Source organism: Echiichthys vipera (genome assembly GCF_963691815.1).
Source record: "Echiichthys vipera genome assembly, chromosome: 12".
In the NCBI taxonomy this organism is placed as follows: Eukaryota; Metazoa; Chordata; class Actinopteri; order Perciformes; family Trachinidae; genus Echiichthys; species Echiichthys vipera.
The window spans coordinates 4,441,373-4,463,522 of record NC_139837.1 but is presented as its reverse complement, the minus strand read 5'-3'; the positions used below and the strand labels follow the sequence as shown (position 1 = coordinate 4,463,522).

The 22,150-nt window shown below is 43.0% G+C and overlaps 1 protein-coding gene across 1 annotated transcript; it reads left to right on the top strand.

Annotated features, from left to right (window-relative positions):
• Window positions 1–1,062: 1,062 nt before the first annotated feature.
• On the top strand, window positions 1,063–17,145 carry wdr43 (WD repeat domain 43). The gene is made up of 18 exons (XM_083924895.1): window positions 1,063–1,271; window positions 2,647–2,781; window positions 3,052–3,173; window positions 5,385–5,505; window positions 5,643–5,761; window positions 5,889–5,991; window positions 6,666–6,730; window positions 7,737–7,896; window positions 8,413–8,499; window positions 8,669–8,785; window positions 9,827–9,976; window positions 10,290–10,376; window positions 10,551–10,582; window positions 10,794–10,857; window positions 12,082–12,195; window positions 13,943–14,012; window positions 15,518–15,579; window positions 16,094–17,145. The coding sequence occupies exons 1-18, from the start codon at window positions 1,065–1,067 to the stop codon at window positions 16,238–16,240; spliced, it is 1,962 nt and encodes a 653-aa protein (XP_083781021.1). The 5' UTR covers window positions 1,063–1,064; the 3' UTR covers window positions 16,241–17,145.
• The last annotated feature ends 5,005 nt before the right edge of the window (window positions 17,146–22,150 follow it).

Genomic DNA, 22,150 nt, shown 5'->3' with positions numbered 1-22,150 from the left:
CTATTTACATTTATTAATTAGCTTGGTTTTGTTCGTTTAACTGTATTCGTCTAACGATACTCGGGTATTTACGGTAAAGTCCCGAGAACCTCATTTGTTTTTGATGCGTTCATGTGCTGTCAAAAAGTCGTAATTATGGGAAATCGGATATCCAAGAGAGTTCTGCAGAGATAAACACTTACCTGTGGTATTTATTGGGGGCTATAAAACATATCGGAATACTTGGGTGTATGCTGTGATGTTTTACTTAAAGTACTTCAATTCAACTCTATTCAATTTTATTTATAGTGCCATATCATAACAAAAGGCGGCAGTAGCTCAGTTGGGGCGGCAGTAGCTCAGTCCATAGGTGACTTGGCTGGGAACTGTAGGGTCGCTGGTTCAAGTCCCTGTGTGGACTATGTATGGAGCGTGGACTGGTGGCTGGAGAGGTGCCAGTTCATCTCCTGGGCACTGCCGAGGTGCTGTTGAACAAGGCACCGAACCCCCAACTGCTCGGGACGCCAGTCACTGGCAGCCCCCTCGCTCTGACATCTCTCCTTAATTGCATGTATAGGTCCTGTCTGTGCGTGTGTATTGGGCCTGTGTGTGTAACATAATTAATAATAAGAGTGAAAAAATTAAATTTCCCCATTGCGGGATATATAAAGTTCTTCTCTGGGCACTTTACAGACTAGGTATAGTCTATGACTTATTTATGATTTACATAGACCCAACAAGTATATATATATATATATATATATATATATATATATATATATATATATATATATATATATATAACAACAACAAAACATACAGTACATGTTATACTATATATGTTATACTATATGTCACTGTCCATTACACTCTGATGTAAAGTCACTACACATCTGGTTTTCCACAGTTTCATACAGATGCTTTAGATGCTGCCTTTTCCGAGGATGACTTGAAGGCATCCTGCTTGTTGTGTGGCAGCAGCCAATGGGAGGGCGGTGCTTTTCGACTCGCTAACGCGCATGCCCCCCGAGGTCCACACGTGGTTTGTGTAAACCACGCACGCAGACGCAAGCAGCGGCTCAGAAATGGCGGCCGATACTGGCAGCTCTTCTCTGCAGCTACCCTGCGTTTTTTCACCAAAATCACGACAGTACCTGGCGTTGTGTGCGCAGGATGGCAGACTTCGCATCTGGAACACAGACAGTAAAACACTTCACCAAGAATACGTGCCTTCAGCCCATTTGAGTGCCACTTGTATCTGCATATCCTGGGGACCATGCCGGACAGTGAAGGTACGTGAGGCTGCTCTGGAGTTAGCTTCGGGAGCTAGCGAGGCCCGAGCAAGCTGGCATTAAAATTTCACGTAGAGGTGCATGCAATAAACCCAGAAACGTGTCACCGTTACCAAAGGAAACTACTAAGGAAGCTTGAGACCTTTGGTTATGTGTTAATGCAGACGCTAGCATTTATCTGACACACTTGAGTTAGTGTAGTAGCCACGTTAGCAGCTAGCTCTCGACAGCTGCGTAGGACGCACATGTTAGTCCCACATGGTAGTGAAGAAAACACGGAGAATGTCTTAATTTGGTATTTACCCATGAGCTAACGCTAAAGAGTACTCACAGCAACTACATTTACCTGCCCACTTATTCATAGTCTGTATAAACCGTGAGTATTGTGATTAAAGTCGTTATTTAAGCTAGCGTTAGCTCGTCACAGCTCCTGAAGCTCGTGCCACCATGACACCTCTGGGTGGAGAGGTGCAGAAAGTTTTGACTGAAGTGAATCTGACGTTTATATAAGTTTGTAAAGCCTTTCACAGCAGTAGATTATTTTAGTTCATGACATTTACATTACATTTATTTAGATTCAGATCCAGTTCATAAATCCCACACAGGGGAAATAACTGGGCTCAGTGCTTCAGACAAACACCAGAAAAAAACACAGAAAATAAACATTATCATAATAAAATACATTTTATTATATTGGGACAGAATAAACAATACTTTGAAATTAAAACAGTCAATCCACTACAATGCAATTTGATATTAAGGTGCAAGTAACCAGCTACCTGTTGATTAAGTTGCACTATTAAGGAATCAAATCATTCTTGTATTCACATTACATTTACATATATATATATATATAGATATATATATAGATATGTAAATGGATGAATTTGATTAGGTAAAAGCCATTTCCCCCTGGCCTTGTTTCTGCTGTGCCTCAGTGAATCTAATTATGCTTTTTTAAATACTGTATGAATATGTACATATGTCTATTTCTTCCCTTTTTAGATTTAACTTAATTGCTTATTTTTGCTATTTTTAATCTTATTTTGTAATATTCTGTTGCTGCTGTGACACAAGAATTTCCCCGTCTGCGGGACATTAAAGGTTTTCTGATGGGACGCTTCTATTGTCTATTATATTGTACATTATCCACTACTTACCAGTGGTTCAAGCAAGCTATTTTTTTATTCTTATTTGGTAGCAGTCAGTCAATGGCATTTGCCTTTATCAGCTGTTAATGTGCTGGTGTACCGTCTCAAACGGGCCGGTTTAATACATGTAAAGACGGTGCTTCCCAAACTGAACCAAGCATGTGTCGTACTTATACCTTTAACCTACGATATTAAGGTAACATTTCAAATGTGCCGCGTTTCAGGAGGGGCCTCAGAGGAAGAAGAGGAAATCGGAGGCAGTGCAGGTGGAGGAGAAGCCGGACCTGTTGGCGATGGGCACAGCAGCTGGCGGTGTCCTCATCTACAGTACAGCGAAGGGAGCACTGCACTGTACCCTGGTGAGTCCCAAACACACCCTGGCTATAAAAGGGGAATCAAATGTAATATGCTACGAAGAAGGTATTTAAAAAAAAAAACTGGGATAGGTTATTTCTTGCAGTTTCCAAAACTATATCTTAGTATGTGTCGAACCCGAAACCTGGAAATTAATTTGTGCGTGTGTGCCGGAGGATATGATCCTGTTAAAGTGGATTTTTTTGCATTAGTGTTCAGTTTTGAATAACAGGATCACTTGTTCACCACTAACTGCCATTTTCTGTCTCTGCCAGGATGGAGGCCACAGCGGAGGAGTGAATTGTGTCCAGTGGCACCCTGAAGACAGTTTATTATACAGCGGTTCAGATGATACAAACATTATAGAGTGGGACCTGCAGACAGGCAAGGCGCGGAGGTCAGTTTCTGATTTATGAGCGATACAATGTGTTTAAAGAACGAATGTAGAGAGAGAGAGAGCGCCTCAGTCTGTAGGACACAGGGTTCCTACGCAGTATGGAATTAATGATTCATTAATTATAAGTAATTTCCAAGTCTGGAAAAAGGGAAAAGAGTACGGGACAAAATTTGTATTGTTTCCAGACTATTATCTCATCTCATATTCAACCACTTATCCGGGGACGGGTCGCGGGAGCAGCAGCTCCAGCAGGGGACCCCAAACTTTCCCCTGGTCCACATTAACCAGCTCTAACTGGGGGATCCCAAGCAATCCCAGGCCAGTGTGGAGATCTAATCTCTCCTCCTAGTCCTGGGTCTTCCCAGAGGCCTCTTCCCAGCTGGACGTGCCTGGAACACCTCCCTAATGGCGCCCAGGTGGCATCCTTACTAGATGATCCTGAACCACCTCATACGGATCAAAACAAGTTGACTAATGCAACATAGCCTACCTGTAGATGATGTGAAACTAATCAAGTTGGCTGTGGAAGGGTAAAACGGTCGTGAGAAGAGCATTGTGTCCAGGAACACATCATCTTATGGCGCTTCACCAATTTAGTTGTAATTTTCTCCAGAGCCCTGTTGGCCTCGTTTGACCACAAAAACCCACAGCCCGATCATTGCTGTGCGCTGGTGTTACAGAGCGTGTCTTTTTGATCACAAGTGGTTTTTGACAAGCGCAGACACAGGCTCGCAGAGAACAAATCAACCAGACAACAACCAAGTTTCCTTTTGGCTGTTTATAGAATTAACATCAATTAGCGTGACATAACCCGCTGCCGGTGACACTTGTCATTGTGAGCAGTGCAAACAAAAGTCAGGGACGGCTAAAAGGAGAAGCCTGCAACCTGAATCTTTTCTACGCTGCTCTCTGCTAATATTAAACCCGTTGTCCTCTCTTCCAACTTGCTTGGTACTGATTGAGCCCTTTGCTTGAACTCTACCCACCTGTAAAAACTCTGCACAAACTTATTTTGACCCAACACTGTGACACGCTGCTCTAACAGCATAGCAAACATACGACGTGATGATCTCCTAATGCATCTCGTCCCATGATCCGTGTAGATTTCGCTGTACACGGACTGCTCAAATCTTACTTTCCTCAAAACAAATATATTTCATAATCTTTTGAAGGTATTAGTGTAGGCGCTCTTCATATTAGGCAAGGTGGCCTCAGAATTCCCCACTATAATGGTGGAGAAACCCTAAACCTCTCCACCAATCACAGACGTCTGTGTATGACGTTTGTGGACAGAGGAAGGTTGGTCATGGGCTGTTGTCATAGACGGTTTTAGATCAAGGTATGGTAGACCCTCTGTTCATCTCCAAACATGGACCAACAATAAAAGTCCAATAGCAGGACTGTCGAGGTGTCGTCCACCTGCAAAAGACGGCAACCTCTTTTAACCCGAAGCACCTCTGCTGACCTTAATTCCTGTCAGCGTGAGCATCATTTGAAACTACAGACTGTAACTTCTTTTGGACTACTTATAAACACGTGTGCCAGTGCTCAAAAGGCCGATTAACAGAAAATATCTCCACCCTTTCTTGTGATGTCAGCGTCACCGTAGCAAGCCTTCAGCCAAACGAGCGTACAGGGTTCAAATCTATGGTACGGCTTGTGTCACTGTGAAGCCTTTCAGGGGCTGTTATGGATGCAAACTAATGCCAGTTCTACTTCAGATGTCAGGAGCTGACACCTCTCCTGCTAACACTGAAATACACCAACAAGCCATAACATTGAAGGCTCTACCACCATGCATTCAGCATCACCATATTTCATCATAAATACAATTGCTCTGGTGATTTAGTAGCAGTACAGTCAGCAGATACAATCATAAGCTGTAATGCCACCATGAATCTTCCCTTGATGCTCACTAAATCCCATTTGTGCTCTCTTAAAATGGTTTGAAGAGTGGTCAGTGTTTTGCACATTGCTTACTGTATTCAAGTGGAGTGCAATAGTAAAACGTATGCAATGTAGTTTTAAAGTTTAATGCTATTTCACATAAATATAAGAAAAGATAAATGCTCAGATAAAGTGCTACTTGGATCTGACAATGGAGAACAAATAGGAGCTTCTGGTGCTCCCTATCTGTTAAATAATGTCAACAATGGTAGAAATTAAATCCCATAAAATGCATACGTACCAACTCTTTATTTCTTTCCACAGTAAGTGGAAGGCGGACCGGGCAGCAGTGACCAGTTTGTGTGTGAGCCCTGATGGCAAACTGCTGCTCTCAGCTGGACTGATAATCAAGATGTGGGACTTGGACACCAAGGAGGTTTACAGGGTGAGTGTCAGCCGATTTACATTCATATATTTTGAGTGATTTATTGTTATTACAGAATCTGTGCGCGCGGAAATTGATCCTGGTGCAGTTGAAGTTGATTTAACCTCCCTGCTCTTTTGTCATTATTGCCTCTGCAGAAGTTCACAGGCCACTCCACAGCTGTGACGACCCTGCGCTTTGCCACCTCGCGACCTCCTGACAGCAATGGTCTCTATTTCCTGTCTGGCGCTGCACACGATCGACTGCTCAGTGTTTGGTGAGTCCACCTGTCATTGCCGGTGCCCATGTCCAGTTGTCGGTGGACATCATTTGAAACGTACTGCTGTTGTCTGGCTTTGCCATGCTTGTTTTCATGGAACTGACGTGAAATTGTGTCACTGCAGGCAAGTACGAGAAGATGGAAAGGACAAGAACTCAGTGGTGTCTTTCACACTGACGGACGAGCCACAGCACATAGACCTTGTCACATCCAGCAGCAAGGAAGAGGTCAGAGTGGAGAATGCTTTTTACATTGCATTCATTTGGAAGGCGTCTTAGGGCGCACTCACACTGTCCAACCGTACCGTGCCCAAACAGGTTTTACGGGTAAAGCCTAGTTCATTATATGTGCGCCTGTTCGGACATGTATATAAAAAAAAAGACGGACCATGAGCGGACATTTAAAACAATGGCGGCGAAAGGTTCACGTTGGTGTGATGCGGAGGTGGAGTGTTTACTGCAGATTTGGTCGGATGAAAATATTCAAAAACAGTCGACAAGATGTACAAAAACTCGGAGGTCTACGGAAAGATTTGTCAACAAAGCCACGCATCGCAATGCGTGTGACGTGTTTCGGCGTGATGACGTAAAGGCAGCAAGAAGCATTCGTCGAGGCCCCAGCAGTGCGAGTACAAACGGGCCTGGGCTGAAGGGGGAGAGGGAGGGGGGGGATAAGTACCCTAAAGCACGGGGCACAGAACGAACGGACAGTGTGAGTGCGCCCATAATGTATAACAGGCGTGTATATAACAGTTAAGAGTTATTTGGAGAGAGCGTGGTGTTTAAGCACTCGCTAATGTCGCCTCTGAAGTATTCTTCGCTGTAGTGGAGTCATGTTGGAGATATACAAATATAGTATGTTATGTATGTACTTTATGCAAATGTTTGTTTGTTTTACACAGGCGGTGAGGCTGGCAGTGGTGTGTAAGGATGGGCAGCTGCATCTCTTCGAGCACTTTTTAAATGGGTAAGCCCTTAAAACACTGCATACTGTACAAGGCAACATATTGCTGTGTAAGGAAGAGTAAAGTTATTGGGGGGAAGCAATACAGTTCTCTTGTATAAGAGACATTGATGTATTCCACTCATACGTTTTGGCCTGTTCCCTCTCCTGAGCGTGTCCATACCTCAGTGTTTGACTTTTAAAAAAAGCATCTCAACTGAAAGGGTGTATTGCTCTTTTGAAATATGTTTGAACTACGCTGTTAAAACAGGTGTATTTTTAGCTGCAGAGCCTCTTCATCGAGGCTAAAAGTCATTTTAATTTTTGTTCACATACTCACATTTGGCATGTTCACCCTCTAATGGCTGTTAAGGGAAATTGCACTGCCAGCAGATGACCCTGATCAAGAAACATTTACTTCATCTCTGCAGCAACTCCATTTTTGTTTCGAATAACACGTCTGTGCTGGGCGCTGGGGATTCCTGAAAACACTTGAGATTTAATGTGGTGTTTTGTGCTTTTTCCTGAGGAGTTGGAAACTCTCAAAGGGAATTAATAGAGAATATATATGAGAATTAACAGGAATAAACATTTTTATGGGGATTTTTTTACTGGCTGTATTTGCCATGCACTGCCATAACATGTACAGATTATTAGCATCTTGCAAACTACTGCAGGGCTTTTCAGGCCACGCCTCCTGCATGCACTTTGTATTCATTTTATTCAATGTTGATATTTTTGGTTCAAAGAGAGAATGCATTAAAGTTCTACTTAAAAAGGTCATTAGTGTTGTGAAATCCCAAATGTTTTCATGCATATCTGCTTTTGAGAATACACAATTTGTTTATATTTGTATATGACATGGTAAATACAGTTATAAGTGCTGAAAATGCTTGAATATGCACCTTGTGCTTGAAGCTGCCTTTGGAAAAACCGTAGGGACCCTGTAAACACATTTTCTATAATATTCATCTCAGAGTTCAGTGCACAAGGCCGTGCTCATGGCCCGTCTAAACATCTATTCACACAGGCCCTGTAAGAAGCCGCTGTCACCCTCGTGTACGGTGCAGATGTCTGACACAAAGGACTCACCGGTCCCAATCCCACTGCTGGCTGCCGGCCTTGGAGCCGACACGCGGACTGTGGTGCTGGCCTACGGCAACCACCTACAGCCTGTGATGGAGAAAGTGGTAAATACACAGGAGGCTGCCGAAATGCATGCGTGTTTCAGTACCAGGATTAGACCACTGTGAAGATTTTATTGGGCGGCCATGTTTTGTACAATTTATAGTAAAGTACTTCTTCCCCATTTCTCCATTTAATAGAAGAGTTGATGTTCCTGGTGTATGTACGAAAGCATGTACACTACAGTAGTACCGTACAAAAAGGAAATAATAAATGCATGGTTGTGACTTGTATTCCACATGCTAATTTTACAGTATTACTTAATGCGTGACAAGTATGTGTCAGCTGTCATGTGAAGTTTTGTTCTGGCTGTTTTTTAGCCTGGACACGTTACATTCCTGATCTTGCTTTCAGTCTGTATTGGTGAATTGTCTACTTTTAATCAGCTTTTGTAGCTTCAGAGAAATGATGTAGTTCTTCTTCTTATTATTATTATTATTATTATGATGATGAGCCTTTAAAAGCCTGTATTAACCAACCTCTTGATTTACCTGCCCTGCTCAATCTTCCTATCTGTGCAGGAGATCAACACAGCAGAGAGACATGTCTGTTTGACCCGGGATGTTCAGACCAGCTTGTCCCTTTCCATGGAGACCGCTGTTTCCAAGGTAACGATCAAGTCTTATTCTATTTTATACAAGTCCAGTAAACTGCTGTGGCCTGGTCATGTTTATCCGGACTATATGTTCCTATTTGCCGATCAGTGGGCACTGTAAATTAATTAAAGCCATAACTGTGAGTGGAGATGAAAACCGTAGATTCTGTTTTGTGTTCCAGGTGAAAACCCCTATTGTCAACTCCAAAAGCAAACTGCTGGTCCCAGGGCTTCCTGGTCACCAAGCCCCAGTCAAGGGAACCTCAGAGAAGAGGAAAAAAGACACCGACACAAAAGAGGTGGGTTCGGCGTTGAACGTGATGCACTGCAGCTTTCGGTTTCTTTGTTTTCTCACTCTGATGGCTTTTCGGCTAAGACGCCAAACAATTTACTGAATACTATTTAGTGAACATTGTTTGTTCCACAGTGTTGCTGCAGGGATTAGTCACACACCAATCATAATAAGCCAGAAGATGTTCTTAGAAGAAATATGAAGGAAAGCAGGCATACCTTTATTAGTCCCTTGAGGGGAAATTACATTTGTCCATGTTACACGTGGACCTGAAATACAGACATGCAGCACAACAATACCTATACACATGAATTATATAGAGAAATGTCCCATTGACAGGTGCCCCGACCGGATTCTGTGCCTTGCTCAAGTGCATCTTGGCAGTGCCCAGGAGGCAGACTCTCAGCTTTGATGAGAATTTGATGGGGATTTATGAGTGCAAAAAATGCATAAATGCAAAAAACTTGTATTTGAGTCGTTCTTATATCATTGTGCCCAAATTTCACTGCCTGCCCTAGAGCCACGGTGCAGGGTTCATGCTTGCACAAGCACTTCTGCCTCCTGCTGTGGCTGTGACACTGACGGCAGCAGCAGGCTGCAGGATCCACGGGCAGCTATTATACGGAACACACACCACACACTCGTTTATTGAGACTTTGATCCAACATGCATGACAGGCAGGCATGCTTGTGCACAAAGTAAGCCCTGCCAGAAAAAAGAACAATGAGCCAGTCTTTGTCTCATGGCCAAAGCCCCCACAGACTGCTCACCCATCTTAATAGACGTGATCAAAAACATAGTTTAACTGTAAGAGTTTTCTGTGGAGAAAACCTTAAATCTATTCTTCAGGTTGCACTGAATAAAAACACTTATTCACGTATGAGAATTTGTAAGCATAGTGCTAGCTTGCCATTAGGCTTTTTTAAGCTTCAGACTAGTTTTCTGTTATGTGGTATTGGTGTTATACCTGGGTAAGACCGATATATTCAGAGTGTGAACCGATATCGTCCAATTTCTGTTTCACTAAAATATCTCTGTTCTCCTGTAGATGTCAATCGCGGAGCGCCTGGGTGAAATTGATCTGTCTACAGTCTCCACTGAGAAGGGGGCTCCTAAAGGGACGGCCTCTTTACAGACGGACAATTTTGCAGTGCTGCTGGTGCAGGGCCTGGAGAGCCACGACGCTAACATCCTTAATGTAAGTATTCTTCAGAGTTTGAGATCGCAAATAAAGCTTTCCGTTTTGATAGACGAAAACCAATGTTTGTTTTGGCCAAAGATTTGGCTCATCTGCCGCTCGAAGGTTAAAAATACATGGACTACCCGCCACAAGTTCAATTGATTTGGGTGTGAACATTTTTAACTCAATCCCCAAAACATATTTCAAACAAAGTCTGAATTTTTAGGCTTCCATAAGCACAAACTTGTAAAAACATTATAGCTCATCTTACCACTTTAAATCTGTTAAGTTGTCTTAATAACGTTGCTTTTTTCCCCTCTCGCTCCCACAGAAAGTTTTTCAGACTCGTAAAGAGATGGTGATAAAGAAAACTGTTGCTCGGTTACCCCTCCCTGTTGTTTTACCTTTAGTGGAAGAGGTAAGTCGATGTTCAAACCACTGTGTATTCCTCTGTGACATGTGTCGAGACTTAATTTTTTGTGTCTTCTCTAAGCTGCATTAACTTGCTGTCACTGTCAGGATTTCTAAGTGAAGGTGTGTTCAATGATTTACTGCAGTTTTAAATCAGCCCTTTTTATCTCTTCTCCTGTAGATCACAAATAGGCTCCAGGGGCACCCTTTTACGTAAGTCAAAGCTCGACAGATCAACTGAGCATTTAATTGCCTTCAGATGGCCGCGTTTGCACACATTAAGTCACTAATACAGACAGTGTTGTTAGTGCTGCTGCTTTAATACTTTCCATTATAAAAACCAAGAGCCTCATCACGTAGATGTATACAATCATGCAGTTCTGGTTCCCACTTGACATTATATTAATTTCCTTCCTTCCTACAGGGCAGTTTTAATGGTACGGTGGCTCAAGGCTGTACTGATGCACCACACATCTTACCTGGCATCGGTGAGTCCACTTTACCAACATCACAGCCTGTCTGTGCTGCCGTGATGCAGCCACCAGACTCCTGTTAGTTGGCGCTTGTTTGACTTGTGCTGTAGGGCCTTCAGTACAGACCCACGCTTAAAGTGTAATTCCAGCGTGAAATCATCCCAAGGTCTTTTTCAGCAAATACACTCATCAAATAAGCCATCCAGAGAGAGAGAGAGAGATACTTTTTTTAGTGTATAATGTTGTATATTCTGGGGAGTCGCTTACAGGCGGACGTGGCTAACACTGATTAGCTCAGAGCTTTAAGGTGAAGGCATTAAAAAGTCTTTTTTTAACCACTTATACTGCTCACAATAACAGCAAACCTCTGCAGCAGCATGAGAAGAGTCCAACACATAAACAAAGCACCAACAACGTAGTTAGTGAACCCGGAGTTTATTAAGAGTGTTTGAAAGACTTATCAACTGGCCCCTGAACCAGCTCCTCTCATAGTGAAGTCCATTCAAGCTGATTACCAAATGCAATCCCAAAGGAAGGAGCCCATTGATGATTTATTCTAGCAAAACACGTAATCGTTGTGAAACATAAGTTAATAATAGATGTAAAAGGTTTGGAAAAGTCCCATACAGCACATGCACAAAAAACAACACGCATACAAACAAACGCACGGCCCTTCTGTGCATATGTCCTCCCTCTGTTGACATTCATTTTAATCTTAGATCTACAGCCACCCCCACCAGCACCAGCACCACCACCACACAGCAGAAAGTATGCGATTGCCTCTGACCGCCTGTCCATTTGTGTCAATACAACCAGTATATCTCCATAACCAGCAGATGAACATCCATTTATTATGCACATTGACGCTGCGAAGACAGCAATTCCTATTGATTTTTTTGGAACCCTGTGACCTTCACCATAGCGACATCAGCAAGCTTACATTTTAATTTTCAGATGACCTGTCCCTTGACCTGTGAGGCCTTACAGACAGAACATTTGCTTTTCAGGTTGAGCAAACACCAAGTGTAACCTATAAACTATTGTCTACTGCTCAGTACGATTTTAGAATTGAATTGCAGTCAGCGGGGCTAGCCTTATGTATACATTATAGGAAAGCAATATTTGACGTGGGAGGTAAGACCTTGGCAGAGGTCTGCCCATCGAGCGCTGTCTATTTTGACTGTTTCCTGCTGCTGAAATGTTTTTACATCCAACTGATTCATCTGTGTATTCCAACAGCTGCCGGACCTGGTGACCCAGCTGGGCGTGCTCTATCACATGATTGAGAGCAGAGTGAAGATCTTCCACAAACTAACAAAGCTGCATGGGAAACTGTATCTCCTGATGACACAGGTAGGTGTCAACACAGTATCTCTGCCTGGTTAAATGACTGGACTCTGATGTTGTAGGTATGAGTTGGGTGGTAGGGGTGGCTTAGAATCACCGCTCGATGCTCATATAGTACCCAACAGCACCCCCAAAGTGTAAAAGGCCTTTCCAACTCACTGCTTGAAACATGACTGGACATTCTTGAGTCCCAAAACATCCCCCGTGTGCTGAGATTCTTGTCTTTGTAATTCTGTGCAATTCTGCTGCTGCCAGAACATTTTTGTTGTCACTCTTATGTCCACACTACGAGTGTTAAAGTAACAGGGTACAAGTCATTTTTTAATGGATGACAAGCACCCCGACACTACAATGACCGAGAGAGACTGAAAGGTACGCTTTAAATCAACAACTCTGGAGCGGCCTGTCAATAAAATGACAATAGCCGGTCCACCTTACCGAGCCTGCGCCGTCGTCGTTGCTAGCTTCCAGACTAACAAGCTGCCTCCTTTTACTTTAACAAGAAGGTAGCAAGCAAGGCACAGGGACTTGGCTTAGAGGACACGCAACGCAACCATACATTTTAGCATAGTTTCTTCCTCTCATGTCACGCTTAAGCCAAGTGGGGAGTCAATCAATGCCCTTGGGGAAACCATGACCAACCATCCAAACTACTGTTTCATACTGCTCTTGTCCTTGTCCCGACAGCATCTCTGGCACATGATTAGGACTTCTTCATGTTTAGCTGCACATATTTAATTCAACTTTTACAAAAACATTAAGTACATTCGTCAGTGTACTGTTATTTATCTTTAACTTTGAGTCAAGACTTGGGCTTTCCAACCCACTCCTCAGGCACATCTGCCCCACAATGACTGTTGTCTTCCAAAAATTCACTGATGATAGTGGGAAAAGTTCTTTCCACATCTTCCTGGATTGAGCGATCTGTTTATGAAAGTAGACAGAGATTTCTTTCAAACTTGTTTTCGCTGTGCCCCTGACATCAGCATCACAACAAATGTGAACAAAGATGCATCTGCAGATTGTACAAGGACGAGAACCTACAGGGACTGTTATCAGTTCCGTTGACAGCTCCTGACCTTGCGGAGAAGGTAGTCAGCGGGCAACGTGATGGGAACGGACAGATTCCTTGTGGGTTCAGACTGGCTGTGTGCTTGGAATCATCCACACAGTGAATTCACACATGGCTTTATATTGTCCCAGTGCAATTTCAGAATCCCCAACGTGCTGCGTAAAATTATAGCGCTGTGAACGTGAGCAAATCTTGGAAATTGCCTGTTGCATCAGTGAAGTCACCGCTGGAGGCTTCTCTGGCAGGGATGGGACTTCACAGGATCTTTATTCATAACTTCTTTGACAAAGAATGCACATCAGTGCCTCTGCTCCTCTCAACACCTAATCCAATGAAGGTGACTCGAAAACAGAGAGCCGCTTATTGGATCAGGTGTGCAACAACAGGGCTTAGGAGAGCCTGTGGGCTTTGAGGACTGGGCCGATGAACAAACACATACGAGATTTTATCCTGCCGAAGAGCATGTACCTAGCTCAAGTGCAACATTCAACAGCAGATGTCCTTTTGTCAACCTAGAAATGGCTCTGTATTGTATCAAGTGCCCTCTTTATGTGAAAATGCATTTAATTAAAACGTGATGTGTGGATACAAACTGAAAAGTAAAGAACTATAATATAAAATAGAATCATGGTCTGCACAGATCTGTCATTGGGTCTCTAATGTCTCCCCTTTCACCACTAGGTGGCGACAAGTGACAGCAGCAACACAGTTCCAGATGTTGACCACACAGCTAAGCTGGTGTATGAAGAAGGTAAGTGTTTGTTCTTGTTGTCTTTCTTTCTGTTCTCTCTTAGTAAGCCTCAGTTTCCCACCTGTCCTCATTCTTTAAAACCCTTTTCCTTGGTGGCATCACATTTTCTGAGGCCCCTCCATCTCATGCAGCGCCTTGGTCCATCTGTCGGTCCCAGTGATGTTTCAGTGTCCGTTATGCAGTGAGAGTGGCAGCTGACTAAAATACAGGGGTCTTATTTTGGTCTGTAATTCATCAGTTGTACATTTCAGCTGCGAGATTGACGGGAGTGACTTAAAGCCACTGCTGTCCTACCGGTCGCTGCCCTGCCTGACTGAGGGTTATTTTGACTGGCATTCATTATCTTGCCAATTCACCTTAAGTCATTCAGGAAGCATCCTGAAAGATTGAAGTTTAGATTTATGAAGCCAGCGTTGCCCATCATGCAGCTGCTCTCGGCGATGCACCGCACGCAAACATGACTTCTGTTGCCTGGCAACCTGACCGACAACGTTGAGATCCTCCCCTTTGAGTGGCACAACAAGGCCCCATTTTGTTCACTCTCATTTCTCATTACTGCACTGTATAAGATGCTTTATTGAGCCACGTAGAAAATTGTCTTTCATGAAATAATTAAGCCGCGCTCAGAGTTCCCATACCCCTGTCAGTGGTCCAGGATGTGAAGGTTTTATTAAAAAAAGAAAAGTTTATAAAGGGAGCAGATGAGCAGGGGGTTGTTACAGTCCTGTGCGGTTGCTGCTGTGCACTGGCCTTATTATGGGTCCAACGTGGGAATCTGACAGGAAGCTTCAGAGTTGTCAGACTAGTGTTGTGTGGTCGGCATGTACTGCCAGAGTGGGTTGTTTAATCGATGTTTCAGTTGCAAACAGTTATTGTGCTTTTTAATTGTACTGACTGTTGCCTGAATAGGTAATATTAATTATACACTGATGAACCATACTGTAGCATGAGCTGGCACAATTAGAGTAGCTGAAGAGACGTTTGTCAGAATACGGGATTGGATTTAGGCCTCGATAAATGTGCGACAGTCGTCCATGAGTGATGCAGATGGGTGCCAAAAGGATTCATGTTATGGAAAAGCCACTTTTTCAAAAGATAAGGTGTCGTCTGATGGTGGCACAGGAATAAACAATGTCCGGGCTCCACTTTAACAATGTCAGTCTGCCTTTCTTGATACTTACCTCTGCCTCATGTTCCTGTTCCACAGCATAGAAGCATATTTACAGGTATGACATACAATAGTAGGATACTTTAAAAATAGCTGCAGACGATGCCTCAGCAAATCATATTGACATTCTTCCCTCATGCACTGCAGAGTCTGTATTTTTGTCCAAACCAAATGGCCCCTCTACGTTATTGAAATGCAGATATCTTCTCTCTGCCACACGATGGCTAAACACAAGTGGAAGGATGTGGGGGGGCTTGTACCAGCATCGATGTGGGGCAGAAAGTTACGCAGTATGTGCCTATTGATGGATTTGTTTTCCTTTGTGTCCCATTTACAGAATCATCTGATGAAGATGAGGCCTCTGGTGACGAAGGTCTTCGGGATGATGAGGACTCTGACGTAAGTTAACGAGACAGATCAAGAAGTGTCTGCTCAAAGTGAGCAAAGCTAAAGGTTTAAAAAAAAAGACAGAAATTACCAGTAATGTTCCCACTGGAGGTGTCAGTCACAAGTTTTTTCACAATGCATTATATCCAAAGTCTGCCACAATACAATTTGGATTAGATTCAGAGGCCTGCGATGGATACGAGTCAACATTGTTTGCCAGTTTAACACAATCGCTGACTTATCAACTCAAAAACAAGAAAAATATGATTATTACTGAGCTCCTCCGGACATTTAAATGGACAACAAACTATTATTTTTAATAAGAATAAATATAACGGGGCAATTTCAGAATAAAAGCACATCCTGAAAACATGCATTCATATGTTTTACTCCGCATCAATGATGGATGTATCGTTAAACTTCTAGTTCCCACTGTAAATTAGTGCATCTTCACAAAGTGGCATTTCATCAGGCTGTTCATCTTGGAGAAGAGCACTAAAATGTTTTGTATTTTTGTCCTCTTCAGAACTGGGAAGAGGAGGAGTTGATGGAGACGATGGACGAAAACAAAGAGGAACAAGCAGACGAGGAAGAGGAGGATCCGGACAAAACAGATTCCAAAGCCAACGGAGAGGAAGAAATGGAGCGCGGGAACGAGAGCGAAGAGGAGTGAGAACGAGTGAAGAGAAACTGCCAATCAAACCTAAAAATGGACCTGAAAGAGTTATATATACTTTCATTTTATTTTCATGCTTTTGATTTTATTATCAGAACAAAGTAGGGTTTTACAAAAAATCAAGGGACACGTGGCGTTGACACGTGGGCAGCTTTTCCCCCCGTGCCTCGCCACAACACACTTCAGCCACAACGGTGTTGTCACGCTCCCTGTCTTCCCTTCCTTCCCCCCCCCCCATCTGAGGAGCAGATGCATCCGTGTGGGGAGCAGGGCAAAACACTCAGCAACAATGGAATTAATGCAAGTTCCCCTTCTGCTCTGTTCAGTCCGCATCCCAGCTCTATGACCTCATGAGCTCGCATTGAAAACGACTGAAACTATTTGCCGGCATTTCAGTTTGCCTACACCGCAATCTGCATTCCAAATTTTATGTTATGTAATAAATACTATTAGAGTATATTGTATAGCCATCTTAACAGTAGATGAGACAGCACTCTGTCTGTGATCGCTCTATTCTAACACGACTGTAGGCCTCCTGAAACATGCCTCGTTCAGCAGAGTCCACATGCAAACGCATCACAGGTTGAGAGCTGGGATGCAGCCCCCCCACCAGCCCGCAGCTGTTTGTTGTACAGAATACTGCTTGATCCACAGGTGGGCCTGCCAGCCCCACACAATGTAAATCTGTATGTACAGCGGAGTGTTTGTATGAGCTCTTCCCTCAACAGCTATCCCCCAGAAAAGCTTGGGATTAAACAGACTCCTGTAAAGTCTCCCGAATGCTGTTTTTTGTTTGTTTTTTAAAAATGTTAACAGGTTTATTGCAGCCCCCTCTTCTTTTAACTGTCTATTGTTCTATCGTGCGTTTAATTTCCGGGCATTCCCCCGATGCCCACTGCCTTGAACCCATAGTCACAGAAGCAAAGGAAAAAGAGACGAGGAAGAAAATGTGACCTTTGCTCAAATAGGTGAATAAATGGGTTTTCAAAATGGTTTGCTGTGTCTGATGGAGGGGGGGGGGTTAGAAGGTGAGAGGGAAAAGTCCTTACTGAATAAATAATGGGACTCTCCAGGGCCAATATCCTGAAGGCACAAGATGTTTAAAAAACCAAATGCCTGCCTGTTAGAGGTCTGACATTTGTTCAGGTGTTGACATGCAGTTGAGTGGGTGGTATGGATACGGTTCTCTAGCACGGTTTGCATTGGCTAATTTCATTATGGTGCTGGTATATATTATTAGATGGTACATATTGATGTGTTCTTGGCTTATCAAGCAAACTGAATAGACAAAAGGTACTTAATTGAAATCCAATTCATATTGAAATCCAATACTGCGAGTTCTGTTTTGCAGAGGCACCGTCGCTGCATCCAGGGCTTAGCGTCACCCAAGATGATCTTAAAAGGGCTGGAACTATAAAATACTATCAATTAATCTGCTGATTATACAGTAGCTTATAAAATGGTGAAATATGTCCATCTCTGTTTCTCAAAGTCCATGTTTAAATATGTAGTCCTGTCCCAAAGATATTCACTTTAATATGATAGAAAAGCAGGAAATCTGCATTTCTTTAAAAGGCTGAAATCAGCATTTTTGCTTTAAGCGAATAATTGATAATCAAAAGATTTGAGAGTTGTCTCCTCACTTCTAACAATCAATAGCAAACAGAAAGCCAGATCGCTAGTTTTAAGTAATTCATTTTCATAAAGGAGGTTTACAAAGTGACTGCACTGAAGTTACTATGACAGGCTGTCAGAGGGGAACCCTGAGGGACTTCTCTCACTTCTCCAGACATATTACACTTAATTGTAATATGTGTAATATTAATTTTAGCCTGATTTTCCATCAAATTTACCTCAGAAATGACAGTAAGTGTCCTATAACCTTGAATATAGAGTTAGCCACTCAGATTTAGTTGTTGTCTCTAGGCAGAAAAAAAGGCAACAGCTCTCTGCTCTCATTGGTTGGGACTTCACAAACAGGACAGCAGACCTAAGTGTGTGTGGTAATGTAGAAAGTGACGGGTAAATCAGCCAATCATAATTTGGTATTGCAGTGGGCGGGACAAAAAAAAAAACCTTTCTATGCCAGGGGTGTCCAGTCCTGCTCCCTGAGGGCCACCGCCCTGCATGTTTTAGGTTTCTCTGTGCTCTGACACACCTGATTCTAACGATGTGCTCGTTATCAAGCAGCTGAAGCTCGTCACAGGTTTGATAATCGTTAGACTCAGGTGTGTTAGAGCAGGGAGAAACTCAAACATGCAGGGCAGTGGCTCTCCAGGAGCAGGACCGGACAACCCTGCTCTACTACGTCCAAAAGGTCTCTAACATGGAGACTGGTCAGTGAGCGAGTGTGACATGACAGCCCAGCCTGGTCCAAAGGAGTGTTTCCAAAAGCAAGATTACCACTTAGACCTGAGGCCAGTTCCATTAAGCGAGTTTAAATAAATTTCGGTTAGCCTCACTAATTTACAGTTGAGCAGTTTACTTCAGTAACTCTGGCTTAATTTAGGGAAATTCTGTTAGGGTGAGAAGTTCAGCATCCGTGAGGAACTCGGAGTAGAGCCGCTGCTCCTTTGCGTTGAAAGGAGCCAGTTGAGGTGGTTCAGGATCATCTAGTAAAGATGCCCCCTGAGCGCCTCCCTAGGGAGGTGTTCCAGGTATGTCCAGCTGGGAGGAGGCCTCGGGGAAGACCCAGGACCAGGTGGAGAGATAATATCTCCACACTGGCCTGGGAACGCCTCGGGATCCCCCAGTTAGAGCTGGTTAATGTGTCCCGGGAAAGGGAAGTTTGGGGTCCCCTGCTAAAGCTGCTGCCCCCGCGACCCGACCCCGGATAAGAGGCTGAAGATGAGATGAGATGAGATGAGGTAAGTGAGACCCACTTTGTTTTTTACAAATGTATTTTTTGTCAGTTAGTTTTTTCAGCACATCAAAACAAACACAGAGTAGACATTACATGCTCGAGACCTTTAAAATTATGATTGTTGTGGAAATGGATTTCTTCAATAAAGATCAACAAACAGGATCAGCTTTTTCCTCTGCAGACAAAAATACGTTCACCCCTGCGTCTTTACAAAGCCCAGAGTATAGCAGGAATGACACCCATCCAACTTGTGCCGAAGTACAGACAGGACGCGCTAAGCCTCGGTTGGGTGACGTCTTTAGACCAAACAAAAACATGTCTTAGACATTACACTTCTGGACATTCTGAACCTCTCTCATCCCAAGGTCTCTAACAGAGTGCAGATGCACACATATGCCATTACAACCATCAAGAGTTAGTTATTTGCATTATCCATTAAGAAGGTGAGACAGAGGAGACACTGAACTGCGTCTGACCTGACAAAACTATGATTATGAATTACAAATATCCAAAATTCCAACAACATTATATACTAATATAACAGTTAAGTAAGCGGTGATATGTTGGCTGTTTAAACAAGAAAGGTCCGTCCTCGGATCTGCACCCCTGGTCTTAATGCATTACAGAGCTGGTAAATCAAAGAAGCTCTACACTTTTCAGTCACATCTTTTACATTCACTTTAGGATAGCTTCTAATTATTTCCCAAAAATGTCCCAAATTACACCAATATTTATAAAAGGTATGGAGTTTTCCTTTAATATCAAATGTTTCTATGGTCAGGCACTGAGAGAGGTTTCCACACAGTGTTCTGTTCAACATATGTTCTTTAAAACACTCTGCAATAATAATAAAAAACAAAACTAAAGGCCATTTTTGACCCATGAAGCATTTTCCCCATATGTTCTGTCTTTCTAAATGTAATTCAAATAAATAAAACAGACATCCAGAACTAAAGAGAAAACGCATGAGGGGTAGAAGTCTAATCTGAAGGTCTTTAAAACACTATTCCCACCATATGGAGGCTATTTGTCACTGTGGAGCGGTTCAATTCAACTGATGGAGAACTATAGAACTAGTGTCTAGAAATCCTCGCTGGGGAATAAAAAACACTGGCTGGGGTCATATTTGATATTTCAAAGTTGTTTTTTAAAAACATCATGTTGCATCTCACACATCTTGTACATTAATTGTCCGCACTTAGAAAAATAAGTCACATTACTAATACATGGCTTGACATTTCGCTGCTAAAAGTTCTCTTCTGCTTTGGTAATTGCGATGTTTTTATCACCTTGTTGATTTATTGTATACTATATTTACATATTTACTTATTTATATTTATACGACGTTTCACCTCTCATCCAAGAGGCTTCATGAGTTCATGTACGCATCTGACCAGGCTGGGACTGGACCAGGACCAGGCTGGGACTGGTCCAACTATCTGGTGTGGAGATCCAGGTATTTAACCTCTCACAAGGCCGATGATGTCACTGGAACCCTCCAAGTGCCAACGACCGTCGTTAGAGTGGCAGTTGTTGGTGGGAAGTTGGTTTGGACTTGGTTAGTGCTCTATTGAGTCTTGACGACAGTCGTTGGGGTCACAAGCCGGCCGTTTGTGAACAGTTGTTATTTGAGGTCAGATTGTTGTATCTCCTGGGAAGGGATGAAGGGGCAGCATTGTAAATTGGAGATAAGTGGTGTCTCAGACCTCCTCCTCTACTTTTGCATAGATGGCTTATTTTAGAGGTTAAATACCTGGATCTCCACGCCAGTTAGTTGGACCAGTCCCAGCCTGGTCCTGGTCCAGTCCCAGCCTGGTCAGATGCGTACATGAACTGATGAAGCCTCTTGGATGAGAGGTGAACCGTCTTCCTAGACAAATAACCAAGTCCAGTTGCTTTTGACTGAAATTGCTTTGAGGGTAATGATGACCTAGACAAGTGAGAATATTCACAGGCTTACCATGTGCTGTTATGTAGCTGTTAACATCACAGTTTTATCAGTTTTCTTCACTGTGAATTAATGTGCTTTTATGTAACACCCCTCTAGTCAGCTTCAGCTAGATTCCACCTGCAGCCATTCATTGAAATAAGTTCATCTTGGTGAATATCATCACAGGACTTGTCTGTTGTCAGATTTACTGGATAGTTGCCCCATTTTCTTTGACCTTGAATTTGCCCCGAGGGTCTGTAAGATGAGGGAGAGCTGTCCGATGTATTGATTCAAGCCCCGGAGAGAGACATCTCCCTGTCATGTTATTGACCACCTCTTGGCCTATAGGACTGTAGATGATGGAGAGAAGTGGTGTTGGCTCATTAACAGAGCTCATGGTTGAACTGAGGTTACACGAGTTCAGCCGAGGGAAGAGAAAACCATGTTCCAACTGACAGGTGACGACTGGTTACCCGTAGCCACCGGTGTTAGTGGTTAACCATTCTTATATAAAATGTCAGTGTTCCACTAAAGCTTCAATTGTTCGAACGAACACCAGGCTTTTTGCAAATTGAATAATGCATTTATGAGTGTGTGTGAATAATGAATGGCATGCATAATTCATACTACAGCTATAGTTCAAACTTTTTAACAGTGGAACATTTCAAAGCAGGCTGAGTTTTGTCATCCCATTTTCTATCACTGTCACAGAGATGACCGGGACCTCTGGAAATAATGCTGATGATGCAAAAAGTAACAGCATCAGTCCAACCGCTGTGGACCATCTGGATGAGTTACACCTACCAACACCTAACAGAGCAACAGCTGATAGGTAAGTCAAACACTTGATTAGAGGGAACGTTTAAAGTATAATTACAGCGAAAAAACATCCCACTGTCTTTTTCGGCAAATTCGGTCATCAAATATGTCATCGAGACAATTGTTTTCGTGTATGAACGATTAACGGTCGCTAACAGCCTGACGTGGCTAACACTGATTAGCATGGTGCAGGCATTACAACGGCTTTTTTTTTTACCACCAATACTGCTCAAGATAACACCAAACCTCTGCAGTAGCATGATACAAGTCCCTACACATAAAACAAAGCATCAAT